Genomic DNA, 14,745 nt, shown 5'->3' with positions numbered 1-14,745 from the left:
GCAAGTCAAACAGTCATCCAATCACTCAGAAAGCTGAATAGTTTAGTAAATCGTTCAGTCACGATTGACTGAACTATGTCTGTGCTCTATACCTTCTGGTCAGTTGTCATTTGTTTGTTCCTGCGTTCGTTCCTCGGTCCGTCCGTCCCTTCCTCCCTTTATTTATCCACCCATCATCCCTCTTTCCAGTCACTCATTCATTCAGTTAGCCAGTCAGTCAATCAATCAATCAATCAATCAATCAATCAATCAGTCAGTCAGTCAGTCAGTCAGTCAGTCAGATGCGTCCCCCAATCGTCAGCGTTAATTTAAATTACCATGCAAGCAGAGTGGCAACAACAAACCTTTGGCTTTGTAACTTCAGGATTGCTAACTGGGCCCTCTTCCGTCTCGTTTTGGCTCAACGTATCATCATCCAAGCTGAAAGACCGCAGCTTTACTTCCCCTTCAACTGCGCCTTGAGGAACAGTTAATGTGCCGTATGTCTGCCCCACTCCTCCATCCTTACGCGACCCGTCTTCTTTGACACTTACAGTATCGAAGAAAAATGAGGCGGACGATTCATTATCGAAGACGTATTCTGACTTGCCGACAACGATGCCATTAGAGGACAATTTTTCAGAAAGTAAACCAGCCCCATTTGTAGCTCGCACGATGGCGAAATACTTTTTTCCTATACCGAGAGCGTTATCTTTGAACTTAGCTAACCAAATTGTCGTATTCGTGACCTCTTCAAAGTCCTTTACGTCGCTCAAACCAGGTGCAGTTCCCCAGGCTACTTCGTATGAGGTCACATCACTCTCTGGGTCTCTTGCAGCAAAATAGGCGAAGATGATGTCAACAAAGACCTACAAAGGAGATACACAGTGAAATATAATTGTGGACTACGTCTTGGCGGAATGGGTCTTAGAGCAACTTTTTTGTGCTTACGCAATGATTATTAGACGAAGAAAATTCAATGGTAAACATTCAGGAAATGAAGAGAACAAAGGCTTCTCCTTTGCAATAATAGTCATATTCATCGAGATTGTGTTTCTTACAACGCTTTGAAGTAAAACAGGCAGATATCAGCCAATAAATTTCCCGAAACAATTCAAAAATGGCAGTGCAAGGGTTGATGGGTTGCCAATGACGCCCTGAATGATAAAAGTCGGGGAGCCAATAAGAAGACAGAAAGGTGAAAATAATGTAATAAGAAATTTAAGAAAGGGCAGTCGGACCTGCGACTGTGCGACAACCTCTCATGAACATCCACCTGGACGACCCTCAAAAAGGATTTAGCGTTTTAACACAGCTAGTCGTTTTGTTGATAAGTTCATCAAAATTTCAAATCCCTGTATTTAGACACTTGTAAAGCGACCTCTGGAAATAGTGGTCGACATTGTTGGGTGCTTGCTTCGTTGAGGCTGGATTCTAAACCAGATATAAAACCAATCCTTACCTGGAAGTCCATGTCTGGCCCCATGATCCCATCTCTGACATATTCCATTTCAGGTGGAGTAGCGTCTATGGTAACACCATCACTGTGAGTTGCTGAACATCTGCGGGCTCCATTGCAGGCAACAACTGTGATGTAATAAGAATCCTTGTGATGCAAATTAAGTCCATAGTGACTTCCATTTGGCCTCATTCCCGTGCTTTCGCACACTCGAATGTCATCTCTCATTGGTTGAGTCCCCACACACCAAAAATACTCCACTATGTCACTTTCGCTGTCTAGGAAGTCAATCCACCTGGCGTGGATCTCATGAGTGTCATTGGTGAAGTCAATATCAGTGTCTTTAAAGCTCCGAGTGGAGCACTGACTGTCTTCGCTAAAGGTCGTATTCTCCGAACAGTTTGTATTTGGGTCGCTGCCAATTCCATCGTACACGATGCCAACCTCAGGAGCTGTCAAGTCAATGACGAAAGAATCCGAGAATGATCTCGTTGATTGATCCGCTCGTGTTGTCTCGAGAAATACAACAGTATAGAGGTTCTCTGCGCCAGGGACAAAGAACGAGTCATTCATTAGGTGGATGTCCAATCCATTGGTTTCTTTGCCAACCGTCGATGTCGAAAGGCAAGAGACAGAATCGCATATACTCGATGTAAAACTAAACGGGTCATCGCTTTGTAGCACTGAGCACCTCGTTTCTTGGCAAGATGAACACATGTCTACAAAACCGCCAAAAGACTTTCGGCCTTCCTTGCAAGGCACACATTTTGCGGAACCAAAACCATTTATTTGAGATACTCTTACGCGGTAGTGATTAATGGGGCAATAAGTTGCCATATACACTCGTCCAGTACCAAATGCCTCTCCTTGCCCAGGCCAAGTAAGGACACTGGGAGTGCCGAATAAGATTGTATCCTCCGAGAAGGAGACAGATGCTCGAGGAAGGCCATTATCCATTCTCCGTCCACTCTCTCTGGATATAGCTCTTCCAAGCTTAACGCACTCACCCTCTTCATTCTTAGTATAGATTCCTTGGAAACCGAAAATTTGAACCCCGTCTCGTCCTTCCAATGTCTGCATACCCAAGGCAACAACAAAACCTCCATCGCGGGCGTTGACGTCGAGAGATCCGCTCAAGAACTCGTATGGTGCAACAGCGAGAAAGTTGCATTCTTCGTGGTAGGACTGAGTTGTAGCATTTAGTTGAAGAATTTTAGCTGACCTTGAGTCTTTCGATACCACCACAAGTGCATTAGTTTCGGTAAGATAAATAGACAGAGGGCCAGTGAAGTTTTGATTCTCATAAAAGCAAATGGTTTGCATCAGAGAAGTTGAGTGAATATAGTAAACCGAGATGCACGAGTTTTTCCTTTCCCCTTCTACTACCGCCAGGAGGAGCTCGTTTAAAGACAACGAATGCCCGAAGTTCGGATCCCTCTTATCTGCTCCAAGGGCTTCCACAAATGTCCAGACTTCATTATTTTTCTGGAATATACCCACAACGCTAGCATTCGTGGTCAGATTAGTTGCGGCTATTGTTAAAACGTTCCTATGGATGGAAATGACCTGACTTAGTACGTCTGCCCACGTGTCATCAGCGTAACAAGCAGCAACTGATACATTCTTGCACTTTGTAAAAACTGCATTCTTTGTCAACTGGATATCGCCACGAAAATCCGTGCCGCTAACATAAAGGTGTGCTTTCCCACTTGAGGAGAACACCATATGGTTGTTATGTGATACTACTTTTATGGGCTTTTCAATGGAGCCACCGATGTCATCACGCATGGTTAAGTGCTTCGCACTTCGATTTTTAAGCGGTAAGGCAAATGCTCTTTCAGCTGATGAGACAGCAAAATAGCCATTTAGCAAATGGACAAGGGAAGCGCCAAACCTTTCGGACGGTAAGGTGGTTTTAAAGTGCGTGTCAGTGAACACAGTTTCTTGGTCTCCCGGGCACTTAGCACAGCAGGGTCCATCGGGATCAGCAAACCCTGGAAGCACTTGCATTATGCTCGAGTCTTCAGTGGTATTGCTTTCGTTCTTGTCCGATGTGACTCTTTGCACAATGATTTTAAGTTCCACACTGGGGCTGAAAAGATTGTGATCCAGTAAAAAGGCTGTTTTGTTGCTGGTTTGGTTAGAGCTGCCTCTGACGATTATCTTTACGTCCTCTGGAGAAGATACGTACTTGACATCATCGTCTAACGCACTTCTGTTAACTTCGGGTAACGTTAAGTTTGGCAACCATCGTAAATGCTCCTGTTCTGGGGCCAAATCGTGGAGCGTTAAGCTCCTCTTTGGAGGCGCTGAAGGCTCAATTCTTAGTCCATCGCTAGCAGCCTCAGCGAAAATGCCACCCTCGTTCCAGACCCTTACAATACCTCGGTAACGTTCCCATGGTTCCGTGGGCACACTACGGATGGTAACATTTCGTTGCCAAGACAACACATCCATGAAATCATGCACGATCGGTTCCCCGTTCCAGGACCTGTCCGTGAGAAGTTGTGGCACCGAAATGTTTGACGAAGACTGTGTGACGGCTACTTCAATACGCAAGCGTGAGATGTCGTTAATCGCCTGTCCGATGATTTCCCAGCGAAGAGATAAAGTTTGCATCATTGCTTCCCAGTCTATATCTGTCAGATCACTTGCGTTCACGCTGGGAATGTCAGTGACCTCCAAAATCTTCGGTGCTACAGAGATGACTCTGCATTGCTCTGACACTACACGAGTTTTAAGACCAGCTCCGTTTACAGCAAAGACAGTAGCGTAAAGCAACGTACCCGACGCAAGTTTCTTGACTATTGCTGCGCCTTTTGGTTTCAATCCAACGGATTTTAAAGTTAACACGTTGCATTGTGCCTTTGATGTCCCAACGCACCAGTCATACCGCTCCAGACTGCTCTCCTGGTCTTCAAACTCATCCCAGCTGGAGGTCAAAAGCTCTTCGGAGCAACTGAAGCGAACTCGAGAGCTGGTTTTTATCGAGTTTCCAGAAAGCTCCATTTCACGTCGGGAATTCTCTGGGGTGATTTCCGGAACATGTGTCGAGTTACTGGACAAGTTGTCGATATCTTTGAACGAAGGAGGTGTTGCGTCTATCAAGATCCAGTTAGAGGTCGTTTCCGATGATAGTCCTACGCGATTAGTTCCTTGCACGACGGCGAAATATGATTCTCCATGGAGGAGCTGTAGAGGACTCACAGTTAAGCTTGTGTTGAGGCCAACGTTAATGAAGGGAGTGATACTGCAGTTGTCCGGAATTGTACTGATACATACGTGATAGTGCGAGATGCTGCTTTCAGGTTCAATGAAGGGAGACCAACTAGGAGAAAGAAAAGGTCATAGAAGTCTGTGAGTTTAGCACATAAGAGAAGAAGCCAATATCAACTAAATAAGATATTAAGCGTAAATTGACCAATTTATACCTCCTTTGTGGAATATGATGAATTCCCAGACTCTACGCCATACATGGATTAAATTTGTTGGTTCTCTACTCTGCATTGAGAAGTTTTCACCCGGGTACTCAGTTTTCCATGTCATAAAAGACCAGCAATAAATTTGATTTCTGTTAATTTCTTTTCATTTCGTTTCATGCCGTATGTGAGATAACTATTTGGTGAAAGCTCCCTTCCTCTCCAAAATAATACTTACATCATTGTCGTTAAAGACACGATTGCACGAAATAGACCCTTCTCTCGCGCTCTTCGTTGACCGGCTACCGTCTCAAATATAGATAAACACCAATTGGCCTTACAGCAAACTGGCTTTTAATCTAACTTTGAATATTTTTGCCTATCCGAATGTTTCCTCACCTAACTCACTCCTTGAAAAATCTTGAATTTTTTTCACGCTGACACCAATCAACCATTTTTTACAAGTTTGTGTAAAAACGCAATCGTTGAGTAAATCGTGAAAGATGTTATAAAAGATATTGATCAAATATCTGTCTGAATTATGTTCTGAGCAAGGCATTGGATTCACGAAAAGGCCTTGGTTTCCCTCTGACCAAAACGAAGAGCTAGCCGCTGTCATTTAGCCATTAAAATTATGGACGCTGAGTACGCAGATGATCCTGTTGTTTTCTCAGACTATATGAAGGATGCAACAACTCCCCTTCGCATAATCGAAGAGATATCAAGCGAAGTCGGGAAGTCGGTCTATTCATCAATGCTAAAAAGACAGAATTCATAAGCCTCAAACCAAGACCGAAGTGATGGCATCAAGGATCTCAATGGAAATTCCATCAAATCTGTTGATTACTTCAAATACCAGAAATCAGACTTGGAAAGGAATGGGGAGGATAAGAGAGGAGCTGCAGGTTGTAGCAGAAGTAGCTGCCCAAATACAAACAAAAGACATCTGAGAAACCAACAGGCTACTGTATGCCACTGCTGTAGTAGTGACTGAAAGACTGGCAAGAAGAAAGCAACCAAAGAACCATGGTGGAAAAGACGGCTACAAGGACAGATGGATCAGCTGCGAAAAAACCTCAGCCGACTTGAGCAAGTCTGTAGAAATGAGTGCAGTAGGCCGAGAATCAGGAATCAGTTGTGGAGAAAGTACAGAATGGAAACCTAGGGGGTCGCAGTTCTCATTGAAGAACTGAAACAGCGTATCAGTGCAAAACCTCATAAAGTCAAGCGATACAATAACCGAATTTAGCAATACCTGCACAACCGGTTATTGAGATTAACCAAAGGCAGTTTTACAAAGAACTTGATGACCCACAGGGAAGAGACCAACCGATCCCTGATGCTAATGAAGCCAGAGAGTTTTGGAGTAATCTTTGAGACCGGCCAGTGGAACACAGAAGAGATGCTGCTTGCTTAAATGACCTAAAGGGAAAGACCCAGGTAGAACAACAAGATGATATGACAACTGATATTGAAAAGCTACGAGCAATTTTAAGGAAGACCCCAACTGGAAGGCACCCGGCCCCGATAACGTACAGGGATTCTGGTTGAAGAGCATGAAGAAACTACATCAACGGATGGCGTTGCAGCTGCTAGAATGCCTTGATGGAAGGGGCATTCCCGAATGGATGACAAAGGGATGAACTGTTCTGCTGATCAAAGCTATTAAGACAAGGCGAAAGGGAATGCTGTGGGAAACTACAGGCCAATAACATGCTTACCCATAATGAGGAAAGTACTCACAGGGATCATAGCAGAGGCGACTTGCACCAACGTCTCCACCAGAGCTCATTGTTACCATATGAGCAGAAAGGTTGCCGAAAGGAAAGCAGAGGAACAAAGGACCCACTGGTTATAGATGAAGCAATACTTCGTGACTGCAAGCGGAGGAAAACCAACTAAGCAATTGCTTGCATCGATTATAAGAAGGCGTATGATTCTGTACCTCATTCCTGGTTATTGGAAACACTTGATCTTAGGGGTTGCAGATAACATCAAACGGCTAATGAGGGAAAGCATGGAGTCCTGGAAAACACAAGTAACAACATGTGGTAAGGACCTTGGTGAAGTGTCCATCAGGAGAGGAATATTCCAGGGGTATTCCTTATCCCCTTTGCTATTTGTGATTGCAATGCTACCTCTAAGTAGTGTACTGAAGGAATCAGCAGCAGGTCACCAACTCAGTAAGAAAGAGGGCAGGATAACTCATTTATTGTTTATGGACGATCTGAAATTATATGGAAGAAATGAGAAGAAAATTAACTCACTTGTACATACTGTCTGGTTGTTCTCCAGTGACATTGGTATAGATTTTGGAATCCAGAAGTGCGCAATGATGGTAATGAAAAAAGGCAAGCTTGTTAGTTCAGAGGGCATACGATTGCCTGATGGAAGAATTATCCGAAGTATTGGAGATTATTTTGAAGGTTGTAAATATCTGGGGGTGTTGGAGGCCGATGACATTATTCGTGACGAAGTGAAGGGAAGTATGAAGAAGGAGTACAGTAGGAGAGTGAAGAAAACTTTATCCTCAAAGTTAAATGCTGGTAATGTTATAAAAGGCTATTAACAGCTAGGCTGTATCTCTACTTCGGTACAGTGAAGGAATAGAAAACAGGGCAAAGAGTGAGCTTGCTGAATTGGAGCGTAAGACCAGGAAACTATTAACGATCTATCGCGCTCTTCATCTCAGGTCCAACGTAAGCTGTCTGTACTTACTAAGGAGAGAAGGAGGTCGTGGGCTAATTAGTGTTGAGGACGCCATAAATACTGAAGAAAGAAATATCAATGTCTACATAAGCCAGAGCCGGGAACGTTTGTTGAGAGCTGCATGGAAGAGGAAGAATGTCGATGAAATTGAAACACCAAAGGAGTATAAGCAAAGTTAGAGGGAAAGAACTGAGGACTGGTCTGGAAAGCAGCTGGATGGGCAGTTCAAGAGAGAAACAGAGGACCTATCTGGTGTTTTCTGGAATTGGATAAGAACTGGTGAACTGACGAAGGAAATAGAAGGGCTTATTGTTGCCGCGCAAGACCAGGCACTAAGAACAAACGCCGTAAAAGCCAGAATCGAAAACCAAAATGTATCATCCAAATGCAGAATGTGCGGTAGTCACGATGAAACTGTGCAGCCTATGTTGTGTAGTTGCTCCAGGCTTGTGTAGACAGAATATAAAAAGAGACATGATGTTGTTGCAATTGAGCGGGCCATACATTGGGAGTTGTGCAAGGAATATGGAGTTGAGTGCAGTGACGAATGGTATGAGCATTCCCCCAAAAGCGTAGAGGAGAATGAGGAAGTGAAACTGTCTTGGGACTTTACCATCCAAACAGATCGTGAAATCCATCACAGGAGGCCAGACATTGTAATTCAGAAAAAGAAGGCAAAGGAAACAATCCCGGAGATAGCAACGTACTGCAGAAAGAAACTGAAAAGTATGAAAAGTACCAAGACCTGGCAAGAGAGATTAAAAGGATCTGGAAATCAAGGACAAAAGTGGTGCCAGTGGTAGTAGGTGCATTGGGTTCAGGGTCATAAAATCTGGCAGGCCACCTGGAGCAACTAGGAATTAAGGACCGAACAAGAACGATAGAGAAGTCGGCACTCCTCGGATCGGCACATATCCTCAGAAAAGTGCTGGAAGTCTAAGGTCTCGGGATGAGACTTGACTGGATATTTCTCCACACGGAAAAACCCTGTGCTTAATTCTACATAATATAATAATAATAATAATAATAATAATAATAATAATAATAATAATAATAATAATAATAATAATAATACTTGGGTGCATTGGGTTCAGTGTCATAGAATCTGGCAGGCCACCTGGAGCAACTAGGAATTAAGGACCGAACAAGAACGATGCAAAAGTCGGCACTCCTAGGATCGGTACATATCCTCAGAAAAGTGCTGGAAGTCTAAGGTCTTGGGATGAGATTTGACTGGATATTTCTCCACAGGGAAAAACCCTGTGCTTAATTCTACATAATATAATAATAATAATAATAATAATAATAATAATAATGATAATAATAATAATAATAATAATAATAATTGGGACCTATGACTATCCAAGGTTGCTTACCTGACGGTCAACTTGGTCAAGTCTGATTGATATTCAACAAGCTCGGCGCCAGATCCCATTCGTGCTTGGCTGGCAGTGGGAGGAGTAAAATCAACGGTGAAGCCGTCAGATGAAGCCTTGGTGACAAGTCCGGCAAAGGAGATTGCTTTAACAATTATTAGATATTGAGCACCGCTTTCAAGATCTAATCCTGTAAAAGTAAAAGGTATTCCAATATCACAACTAATTCTCTTTGGGAATTGGAATGTCCAATCTCCCTTGCAGCAAAGCGTTCACAGGAAAGTTGTTGGAACCAGAATTATTACTTTTTCAAGTAAAAGGCCCATTGTCACCCAAAAGACATTCCGCGCTTGTCTTGTTGTTTTGAAATAGTTCCAGCGTTTTGATTGGGTGATTTTCGGATTTTCTGTCTGTGTGCGAAATTCAACGCATTGCGCAATGCCTTTGGGTGAAAATGGGCCTTCCGTAGAAAAAAGCAGGTTTTGGCCTCAATGCCACTAGCATTAGTGTTGATGGGATCCTGAAAAGATCAGCCGTTAAATCACATTGAAATATCAGGCGATGTGTGTGTTCAAAATTTACAGCATTCAAAACAAAATTGTTTTAGTTGTGTTGGTGTTAGGGCTCATATTGGCGTTTAACGGGTTTGAGCTTGGTATTTATCTTTTGTAATTCTCAGGTAAATGCAGACCTTACAAACGTTCAAAATGCCACTAAAAGTCATTTACACCCAGAAGATTGACAAAATAATAGAACTGAGGGAATTTCATGAGATTGTTTAAATCGCACTGCGTACGCTATTCAGTCCATTCAGGCTTGTGCTACAACTGAAATACTACAAACCCTAACACAATATCTGCAATCAGAAAATAAGGCGAACTTACAAATAAAACTCCTCAAAGGAGGGGACTGCACTTTGTCTTTCCTTTGGCCGAAATTCCGGCGAGAAGTCGATCTTCAAGATATTACAGTACACTTCGGACGTGCACGGATGAAATTCTGATTTTAACATTTGTGTGGAAAGAAATGAAATTAGAATAAGATTTCCAGCTTATAATCACGAAAGGAAAACCGGAGGCGGGTACTATCGAATATTAAATGCCCTCGCAGGGTTTTGGCCCAGAGAAGGCAAGCTAGAAGCTAAGTCCCCGCGTAAAAAGGATAAATGTGTAAATTGGTAGATAAATTGTAGGGGGAATCAATCTCGATTTGCTCAACGGAACGCGCAAGGCGGTATCGGTATTGCTTAAACGGGCGCGCAAGTGGTATTGGTATTGTTCTACATGACCGAAGTGTTTTAAGAGTCACGAAGTCGAAACTCGAAAGGAGAACCGAAGTGCTGTTCGGGTTAGCGATTGAAAAATCAAACATTGAAGCAGATCTGATGCAAATCGAGTTACCTGGCTCAGAAATTGATTTTGCCGGGACACAAATCAGACACAGGGGGAAGCGACGATTTGTCAGATGCAAATCGGAAACAGGGGCGACATGTTCAGCATATAATTTAAACGTATCTCAACTGCCTTTCATACTATCTTAGGCGGGGGAAGATGTAGTGAAAACTATTACTAGTTTTAGCATAGGATGGTGTTCGTTAGCATCGTAAGAAGCAGTTGGACATGTCCTCGCGCAGGGTAATGTAGTGAGTGTCAAATTTAAAAGGTAACTCCTCTACCCTACCCCCCTACCACTCAAGCTTTCATCAAAGTAAAGTGTGCAAAAAATCTTCAAAAACGTACCTGTAATGGTTATGTTAGTAGCTTGTCCTATTCCACTGAAGGGTTGTGGACACCACGACGAGTTCCTAGCATCACATAAAGCAACTTCGTACCACTCAATCCCAGACTCCAAGTCCTCAAATCCAAACCATTGTGCGTTGACATCAGCCTCGCCGTTCAGATAATCAACATCTAAACCAATTCCATCCATCACCGATCCCGGAATTGGAGGTGTGTCGTCAACTTTTACGCCATTTGATGTAAGGGAAGTCGTCAAGCCAGCGCTGTTTGTCGCGTTAACTGTTACGAAAAAACGTTGACCGTTTTTAATCGGCTGAGCGAGAACTTGGAGAGCTGAAGTACTGGTTGGCGCTACAGATGTTTCTTCGACCAAGTCGCAAGAACCGGGTGAGGAACCTGAGCACCATGTAATTTGCACCACGTTGCTTTCCAGATCTTCAAACGCAGTCCAGTGAGCTGATATATTGTATCTGCTTTGTTGGAAGTCAATGTCTTCGCCTTCTACAAGGCCGTCAAGAATTTGGCCACCATTAGTGGGTGCTAAAAAAAATTAAATAACATGCATTGGGTTTTCTTTGGTTCATTGGTCTATTGTCACTACCAATCATTGGTCCAACAAAAAGCGGTCAAATCAGAACACGCCAAACCCCTTAAATATATTTTTTTTCATTAACTAAGAGAGAGCACCAGAAAACTACGGGTACGAATTTTTGCTTTCATATTTACAGTTTTAAACTGTGGATTTAGTTAGCAATATCTGATAAGGAATAATTCCCTCTCGAGATGAGTGTGAAAAGGTTGCTCTTGTTATCATCAATGTTGTCGACTTTTATGATTTACCAGAGTCGTTAAGATTTGTTATAGGTTTGGGACATTGATGGAAAACTGTTCCAAGATAAAAACATTAAACAAACGTAGTTTGTTTACAAAAAATAACGAACAAATTAGAAGTGCATCAACTTCTGTCGACTCTACTTGAGCAATTACACAATGCTCAAAAACGCATTCGTAATTCATGGGCCTAACAGCCTATCAAAACACCGAAAAACGTCACATGCATCAGCTTTATATCCTGATAAAACACTCCTCGTTCGTACTTTTTATATAAAAAATACTAATAAGGCGTAGCTTGTTTTTCTGATATGCTAATATTCTCCTCTCACAATTTAAACCATTGTTCTGAGTCCAGAGGGAGTCCTACTAAAAACTCGCCGCATGTGTTTTATAGGGTCTAAAAACACTCGGACACGCAGGTCACACCTCTTTTTGTAAAACCCCAATAAAGCACTGCTGCTCTTTTTTTTTTTTTTAAACATTACTCCGTATCTAAAATAAGAACATTGTATAATAATAGAAACGGTCCCAATTACCTGTCAAGTCGACAACAACTCCAGTAGAAGATGTGGCGTCACTTATCAGACCAGCGTTATTTTCTGCTTTCACGGTCACAAAATACGTTTCGCCTTGTTTGAGCAGCAGACCACTCTGAGTATAGCTCGTAGAGTTTCCGACATTGGTAAAGTTTACGACGTTACACATGCTTGGCTGGGTGCCGACACAAAGATAATAGGCTCGTATACCGCTCTCTTGGTCCAAGAATCCACTCCACTCGACCGAGATCTTCGAGTACGTAAATATCTGCCCTTCGTTTTCAGAAGGGGGATTTTCCACGTGGATGACCTCGCCTATACTTGGAGCTGTTGAGTCAACGACGAAACCATCCGATAACATCTCGCTAGATCGTCCAACAGAGTTCGTGGAGCGAACTCGAGTAACATACTTCACTCCTTCCTTGAACTCTAAATCAGCAATGCAAATCATCTTGGAGTTTTCTACATCAAAGTTCAGCAACAAGCAGTCGTTGATGTTGATAGCAGAACAGACGGAAATCTCGCTTTTCAACACACCGCTTTCGTCGTCCACTGCCTTCCAACTTGCGCAGAAGGTGTCCTTGGCGGTGACATAGTCCTTATCAACTTTAGTTGAATCATTGAGCTGCAAGTCAAAGACCTTGAAAAGACAAAAAGAGTAAGTGTAAAAAACTGCTTGCTTTGCCGAATATGCCGTGGCACGAAGTAGAGGGTTTCCTTTTGTGTATTAAATGTTTTTCGCGTTTAGTCTCTCATGCAGAGGCTAAACGTTTTAACGTTCTAGTTCAAAAGGGATTTACAAAAACTAGCAGTCTTTCCACTACCACTAATTTCACCGTTTCCTTTCGTAAAATTTCTGACTACAACTTTCTTAGAATTCTGTTTTCTTTTCCTCATGGAGCAATAACACCAGTTATTTTACCTGTGATAATAATGGAGCGGTGCTATCGACTTCTACCCATCAGAGGACTCCCTGGTAACTGCACCAGCACCGTTGTAGGCACCGACAGTGACGAAGACAACCATCCCTGTTGCTAAGGCTGGGCGAATCTGTTGTCCAACACTTGTGCGGTCACCGACATCCGTTTCGGAGATGATGTCACAAGTTCCTTTGGTAGCGCCAACACACCACGTGTATTTACTGATATCGGATTCTTCATCTCGAAACTCGTCCCAGTTGGCGTAGATATACGTGTCATCTGCTTGGAAATCAATATCCTGAGTTGTTTGACCATCCCTCACTGATCCACGATATGGTGGAGTGCTGTCAACTTCGATTCCATTTGAAGATGCCATTGTGCTGTAGCCTGCCTCATTCGTAGCTTTGACAGTGACAAAGTATGTCCCAGTGTGATTCAGAGTCAAGCCACTTATTGTACCTTTCAGTGTGATGCCTAGATTAACAAACCCATTCACGTCACATTTATCTTGCCCTGTTCCCACGCACATTTCGTACTCAGCGATGCGGCTATTCGCGTCTGAAAATGGAGACCAGTTGGCTGAGATTTCGCTGAGAGAACTCTGTTTCTCCAAGTCAGTGAACTCGCTTAAACCATCATAAACAATTCCTGTTGTCGGTATTACGCCATCAAAAGTGAAGGGATTTGATATAGACTCGCTGTAAAGTCCCACATTATTATGAGCGCGGACAAGGAGCACATATGAAATCCCGGGTTTGATATCTAAATCTGAATTGCGTAAAGACGTCTGGAGACCTGTGTTAACAAATGGCGAGATACATTCGTTCGGTGAGCTTGCGTGACAGGTAGACCATTCAAAGTGACTTAACCCACTCTCTTTATCATCAAACCCACTCCATTCTGCGACAACCGCCTCGTTGTCTCTGAGATGTATCATTCCTGGAGTGTTTCCTACAACAATAGTACCAACTGTTGGTGCGGAACTATCAATGAGAAGTGGATTGGATGATGCTGTAGAAACCATTTGCGCACCATTTATCGCCCGGATTGTCACGTACACTATACTACCAGATGTGAGAGGATTTGAAAGGGAATAGTCCACCGAGGTAGCCTCGGGATCAACAACAGTCCATGAGACGATATCACACAACTGAGGTCCACTACCAGCGCACCATTCAACTAAAGAAACTCCACTTTCAGCGTCCGTGGCCCATGTCCAGGAAAAATCCAGTCGTCGAGGACTGCTTTGATGCGCATAGCATGAACTCTGCTCAGCACTTGCGCACGAACTAAGAGAAGAAAAGACATCGGCCGATTGTCGTCTGCGTTCGCTTTCTGTCTGAGATCGGGACAAAGAAACAACGTCTGCTGCATCAGCCTTCAGGTTAAATGAAACGTCTCCAATCAAAGGTGGCGTAACATCAACTGTAATTCCGTCGGAATAAGCTGACTCTTTCAATCCAGCTGCATTGGTTGCTTCTACAGTGAAGAAATATCTTTGACCTTCCTGGAGGATTGTTTGATGGATCGTACTTGTATCAAGGCCTGCATACGTCATTACTTGTACGTCACAAGCGCCTGCAAGGTAAGCAAAACAAATGCACACGGAGGTAACAATAAGAAAAAAAAAGTACTATTTTAAAAGTGGATTAGAAGGGCTTTGTGTAGCAGCTATTAAAAAGATTACTTTTCCATATCTGATGCATAATTGGAGTTAGAGTCGAGAACCAGAAATTTAGGGTGGATAATTTGCCGAAGAGTTGCATGTTGAATT

General features: G+C 43.0%; 1 protein-coding gene across 1 annotated transcript in view; it reads right to left on the bottom strand.

Annotated features, from left to right (window-relative positions):
* LOC137992339 (uncharacterized) overlaps positions 1 to 14,745 on the bottom strand; it is a 62,205-nt gene that overhangs the window by 9,496 nt on the left and 37,964 nt on the right. The window contains 7 exon segments of the mRNA XM_068837624.1: positions 345 to 848; positions 1,442 to 4,766; positions 8,943 to 9,132; positions 10,682 to 11,221; positions 12,052 to 12,691; positions 12,974 to 13,008; positions 13,011 to 14,549. Of these exon segments, the coding sequence (XP_068693725.1) occupies positions 345 to 848; positions 1,442 to 4,766; positions 8,943 to 9,132; positions 10,682 to 11,221; positions 12,052 to 12,691; positions 12,974 to 13,008; positions 13,011 to 14,549 (6,773 nt within the window).

Source organism: Montipora foliosa, chromosome 2, assembly GCF_036669935.1.
Source record: "Montipora foliosa isolate CH-2021 chromosome 2, ASM3666993v2, whole genome shotgun sequence".
In the NCBI taxonomy this organism is placed as follows: Eukaryota; Metazoa; Cnidaria; class Anthozoa; order Scleractinia; family Acroporidae; genus Montipora; species Montipora foliosa.
Note: the sequence above shows the minus strand (reverse complement) of the source record. Positions and strands in the feature narration are given on the sequence as shown.